Genomic DNA, 6000 nt, shown 5'->3' with positions numbered 1-6000 from the left:
ATGCATGCATGGTTGCTGCCTACTTTCTTCTCCACTTGAGCACTTGAAAGATGAGTGGAAAAGAGCAGGAAGTCAGCGGCCAGGGCTCTGTGGAGACATGTCCGGCTGTTATGGCTGAATTATGGTTCTGCGTTAAATCAACGCAGAGCCTACGACGTAGGGTACGTGGCTACGCGGGAGTCTCTCCGTAGCCTACGCCGTAGCCTGACCCAACGCAGACCGAGAGGGCTGTGATTGGTTTGATTGGTAGCAACGCATTTCCGGTTCCGGTTCGTGAAGCAGTTGTGAACTTTCAGCGCTCTTTTCTTCAGGTGTGTGTGATATATAAGACACGTTTACACGTAGCCGGGTATTTACAAAAACGGATATTTCTGGTGTCTGGTCCCCTGGTGTCTGGTTCCTTGTGATGTCCCAGAGATCACACTTGTGATGTCCCTCTGGGACTTGTGATGTCCCTCTGGGACATCACAAGTCCCTCTGGGACATCACAAGTTCAGGCCACGTTTACACGTAGCCGGGTATTTACAAAAACGGATATTTTCCCCTCTCCGTTTTAAAAAATATCCTCGTTTACACAGACCCACATGAAAACGCTGTTAACGTCATGCCAGCCAATCAGAATCCTGGAAAAAACATCAACAAATGCCTCCGTAGCCTACGCCGTAGCCTGACCCAACGCAGACCGAGAGGGCTGTGATTGGTTTGATTGGTAGCAACGCATTTCCGGTTCCGGTTTGTGAAGCAGTTGTGAACTTTCAGCGCTCTTTTCTTCGTGTGTGTGTGATATATCCTTTGTCTGGTGTTAGGGTCGCCACCGACCCGTTCTTAGGTTTTAAATTCATAAAACTACCACAAAAATCCGTTTATTGCATCAAGGCTTTTTGACTTTGTCAGGAACCTCTATTTCAACAAAATAATATCAAAAACATTTTTGTCACCAAATTATAAAATGCTCTGGTTGAAATTGTTACCTTTGTGGGGTTAGGGTTGGTTTCGACCCGGTTATAAAATTATGCTTATAAAGCAATAATTAGAGCCAAAACTGAAATCATAAGTGCACTGTCAGACAGCCAGCTCCTCTCCCAGTCATGTGAGCTTCAGTGGATTCTCATTTTGGATTTTTGTTTCCCAGTTTATCTGCACACAAAAGCAAATAAAGTCGGGCATGTCCAGCCATGTAGGTCAATTCACTCATTTCACTTGCAGAGTGCACATCTCCAGTTTGCAGCATGCAAAGATGAGAAGAAGATTTACAGTAAGCCAAGTTCTGGACTATATTTTTGGTGAAAATGATAGAGACGACAATGAGCAGAATAGTGATGCAGAGGAGCAGGATTCTGAGGAGGAAGATAATGTGTAGTATCATCCAGAAGATACTGACACATCTGGTGAGTCTGACGAGGAGGTCACTGGTGCTGAAGCTTCTCCTGCTGAAAAATTCAAGTCCAAAAATGGAAAGATACTTTGGAGCTCAGTACCTCAAGATGTACATGGCAGGGCAGCTGCTGAAAATGTCATCAAAAAGACCCCTGGAATCACAAGGTTTGCTGTGACAAGAGTCAGTGATATCAAAACATGTTTTATTTATGCCATTGTCAATAAAAAGAGTCATAATTGCTATGACAAATCTTGAAGGGGAAAAAAGTCCATGGCGACACGTGGAAAGACATGGATGAGGAATGCCTGGATGCTTATATTGGTGTTCTTCTTGCTGGAGTGTACAGATCCTGCAATGAGTCCACTGATCTCTGGGATGCATCGACAGGCAGAAATATTTTCTGGGCAACAATGTCACTTCCGACCTTTCGAATGATATCACGATTCCTCAGATTTGACAAAAGGGATACCAGAGCAAGATCTGTTGAGCTTGCCCTCATCAGGGATGTCAGGGAGAAATGGGTGAAGCTCCTTCCACTGATGTTCAACCCAGGACCAAAGGTGACAGTGGATGAACGTCTTCTCCCTTTCCCAGAAAAATGCCCCTTTCGGCAATACATACCCAGTAAGCCAGGGAAGTACGGCATAAAAATCTGAGCAGCCTGCGATGCCAAAAACAGCTACAGATTTACACAGGCAAAGCTGCGAGTGGCATCCCTGAGAAGAACGAAGGAAAACGTGTGGTCCTTGATTTGACTACTGGCCTGCAGGGTCACAATATCACTTGTGAAAATTTTTTAAAGTTCTATTGCTGAAAAAATACTTTTGTTCCATTTCCTTGAGGTAAATGTATATGGGTCGAAATTGACCCATAACACCATAGATGTTATTATAGTTAATAATATTAAAATGAAAAAATAAATGAAACACATTTATTTAAGAGATGTGTTCTAATACGCCTCAGTAATAGCCAGGTAACACAACAACCTTTTATTTATTCATATGATTCTCTTGAGGCTCATTTTACCAGTTTTTTAAATTGAAATCAAAGGCTATACTGACAAAAAAAGGCCCAGAGTTCCCACACCAAAAATATTAAAACCAATATTTTCATGGATAAGGAAGCCTAACAATATAACCAAGAGATGAGAAACAAATTGGATGATGGATAATTGTTTTTAGTGTATTTTAGAGATGATTTAAAACACGGGTCAAAACCGACCCGTTAACATCGGAGATGGTAACAGAAAGCTAACACCAGACAAAGGATATAACAATAGTTGTCCTTATCTCTTTGATTCACTGTGACCGGAAAAGCCGGAAGCTAAACAAAGTATCAACTAGCTCTGGGGGGGTATTGCACCACGGAGAAATGGAGTGACGGAGAGGTCCGAAGGTTCACAACGGCGTCACGGTGACGGCGTGTGCTCTGCCTTGGTTTAACACAGAACCTTGAATCAGGCTGTTGGCAGGTCATCCGGTGATGTCCCTCTGGGACATCACAAGTTCAGGCCACGTTTACACGTAGCCGGGTATTTACAAAAACGGATATTTCTGGTGTCTGGTCCCCTGGTGTCTGGTCCCTTGTGATGTCCCTCTGGGACATCACAAGGGACCAGACACCAGACACCTCTGGGACATCACAAGTTCAGGCCACGTTTACACGTAGCCGGGTATTTACAAAAACGGATATTTTCCCCTCTCCGTTTTAAAAAATATCCTCGTTTACACAGACCCACATGAAAACGCTGTTAACGTCATGCCAGCCAATCAGAATCCTGGAAAAAACATCAACAAATGACACGTGTAACTTCCAGTTAAGGCTGATTTATGGTTCCGTGTTACACCAACGCAGAGCCTACGGCGTAGGGTACGCGGCGACGCACACCGTACGGCGCACATCGCCGCGTACCTTACTCCGTAGGCTCTGCGTCGATTTAACGCGGGACCATAATTCAGGGCTTTACTTCCAAGACGGAACGAGAGTCTGAGAGAATTTAAAACAGGTAAAATAAAAGAAAATATTGACAGTGGCCAAACAAATTGTAAACACAGGTCACACTCATGACGCTGCTGGTGACGTTTCTGTCGCATAATGTGACGTAAATCTCAGTTTTCCTCCGTTTTCTCTGTTTAGACACAAACGTGAAAACAGAGTTTTTGAAAATCTCCACTTTGGCCGGAGTTTTCAGAAATGCTCGTTTTTGGGGGCTTTGACCTCCGTTTTCATGTAAACGAACGGCCAAAACGCATGAAAACGCCTCCGTTTTTGCCCCGTGTAAACGGGGCCTCAGTCTACTTTAGGCTCCCCAGATCTTAAACAGATGCAGAGGAAAGATGTTTTGTTTTTCTTGCTTTGGTATCTTTGAAAACTGAAACTGATGACACTTTCTCTGTAACTCCTAAACATGTTGGTGTTTATCCTTCCAGATGAGATCATGCAGCAGGACATCCGGCCTCTGCTGGCTCTGGACATCATAGAGCAGCTTCATCGCCAGTTTGCCTTGCTTTCAGGTAAGTTCTGAAGCTCCTCTGTCCCACTGCCATGTTCCCCGTGAGGGTTGACCTGGAGGCTGTTGCTCTATGCTGGGTTAAACAATGCTTTAAAATGGGCCAGTAACAGCTATCAGTTCTTCCCAGGTAGTGAATACAAAGCATACTTCCTGTTCCATCATTTGGGCGATGCTTGATTAGCGCCCTCGCCCTGTCTCTTGCACTCTCATGACTACTCAGATGACCACTCAGTTCCCTTTTCTCCTGCTCCACAATATCTAGCATCCACGGTATTTTGTTGAAGTCTGAAATGTGTCAGGAAGTTTCACAGAATATCTTTGAGGCATTCACACATAGCGATTGGGGACTACTGATCGCCAATTTGCCTTCACACTATGCCACCTGTGACCTGTGATCTTGTCTGTGACCTGAAACATGAGCTCATGGTATTCAGTATTTTGTTCAAGCACAATTAGACTTTCCACTTTATTTATTAAACTTTGAATTAGAATTAGATAATTGGGGGATGAGCTGTTTTGTGACTGTTTTGCTCTCTGAGGTTTAGGTACCCCCTCTATTTGAAGAGGACCTGATAAAGATTACTGCTCGTCATTAAAAAAAATTGCTGAAGATGCTGGAATTAAGAAAAATCCATCATCTATACATACTTACTCCTGCTCAGGATTTATAGATACGTACAGTGGGGCAAAAAAGTATTTAGGCCCAATTCCAATTCAACTTCACTCGCCCTTCTTTTCTCCACTCGCACTTCTTTTCTTCCCTAACCCCTAAAAAAGAAGGGGGGGATTTTAGGGCACTTGAAATCTAGGGCACTTGGCCCAGGTACCTGTCCCAATTCTCCCCCTACCCCTCATTTTCATCCCTACCCTGATCTGAAATCCCTCGATCCGTAGGGGCTATTCTCAGCCCCTAGCCCTCGTTATGCCCCCTCCCCCTTGGTGAAAAGAGGAATTGGGACACCACTACACTACATCCGCATGGCGGATGAGTGAACGCTGGCGCGACTGGCTGCCGCTGCTCACCGGCACTTTTAAAATTTTCGCTGTCTCACGACCCACATCTGACTGTGCATCTGTGGTCACTCGGGTAAAAGTCCTCACTACTTACTCGTAACAACTAAACGGCTCGATTGTCACTCCTACGTGGCTGTCTTTGCAACGCTTGCTCACCTGCTCTGCTCCGGCGGCTGCCGAGCCCCATCAGGACCTGCTCACCTCGCGTTGCCCGAGACGAGTCCCCACCAACAATGTGGTCTGACGGGATCTACATCTGGTCCGTGCTTGCCTGGATTCTCCTGTTGCTCGCTCAGGATACAGGACTCCATGATATTCTCGACTCTCTCGCTCCACTAAAAACCAGATCTGTTTCTTTCACCATTTCTGCTCCCTGGTTTACGCCTGACCTTCGGCTCATGAAAGCCAAAGGCAGGCAGCTCGAGCGGCTTCGCAATAAAACTGGTCTGTCTGTCCACAAAGAAATGTACAAAGATCACTGTAGCAGGGTGGATGCTACGGGGGCCCGACCGAAGGATGGAGAGGACACGGAGTTTCGTGCAGACCCTTCTTTATTATAATCACCACCAGAGACACCAACACACACGTGCAGAACCTTCTCCCAGCAGCAGCAGCCTCAGTCTGACTCCTCAGTCCTCTTTATAAGGCTGGCAGGGTGATGAGGTTGACGGGCCACACCTGTGCCCCGTCAGCCTGAGTGGCTGCAGCTCCTCCACTCTGCCACACACCCCCAACGCCAAACTCGCGCCGGGGTCCGTCCGGCCGAGCATACTCCCCCCCCCGCCCCCTCGGAGCGGGAGAGGAACCCTCCGGGCTTCCCGGTCGGGGGGTCGTCCCCGGCGTCGGCCTGAGCAGTGGAACGGTCGGGGGGGGCGACCCCGGCGTCGGCCCGGTCGCCGTGGACGACGCTCTCCTGGCCGGGCCCGTGGTGGCCTCGGGCCACACGGTGCGCCCAGGACCGCCTCCTCCGTGGCGTAGTCCTGCGCCAGCTGCCGGTCCGCCTCCGGGACCGCCTCCTCCTCCTCCTCCGCAACGCAGCCCTGCTCTGGCTGGTGGTCCGCCTCCGTCCCCGCAGTCGCTGATGGCGGCTGTGCCT

General features: G+C 47.5%; 1 protein-coding gene across 6 annotated transcripts in view; it reads left to right on the top strand.

Moving 5' to 3' along the window:
* mcf2l2 (MCF.2 cell line derived transforming sequence-like 2) overlaps positions 1-6000 on the top strand; it is a 145824-nt gene that overhangs the window by 47578 nt on the left and 92246 nt on the right. For all 6 annotated transcript variants that reach the window (XM_061737347.1, XM_061737346.1, XM_061737343.1 and 3 more), the window contains exon 2: positions 3808-3891. In XM_061737347.1, coding sequence (XP_061593331.1) covers positions 3808-3891 — 84 coding nt within the window. The remainder of the gene's footprint in view (positions 1-3807; positions 3892-6000) is intronic.

Source organism: Cololabis saira, chromosome 13 (genome assembly GCF_033807715.1).
Source record: "Cololabis saira isolate AMF1-May2022 chromosome 13, fColSai1.1, whole genome shotgun sequence".
In the NCBI taxonomy this organism is placed as follows: domain Eukaryota; kingdom Metazoa; phylum Chordata; class Actinopteri; order Beloniformes; family Belonidae; genus Cololabis; species Cololabis saira.
Note: the sequence above shows the minus strand (reverse complement) of the source record. Positions and strands in the feature narration are given on the sequence as shown.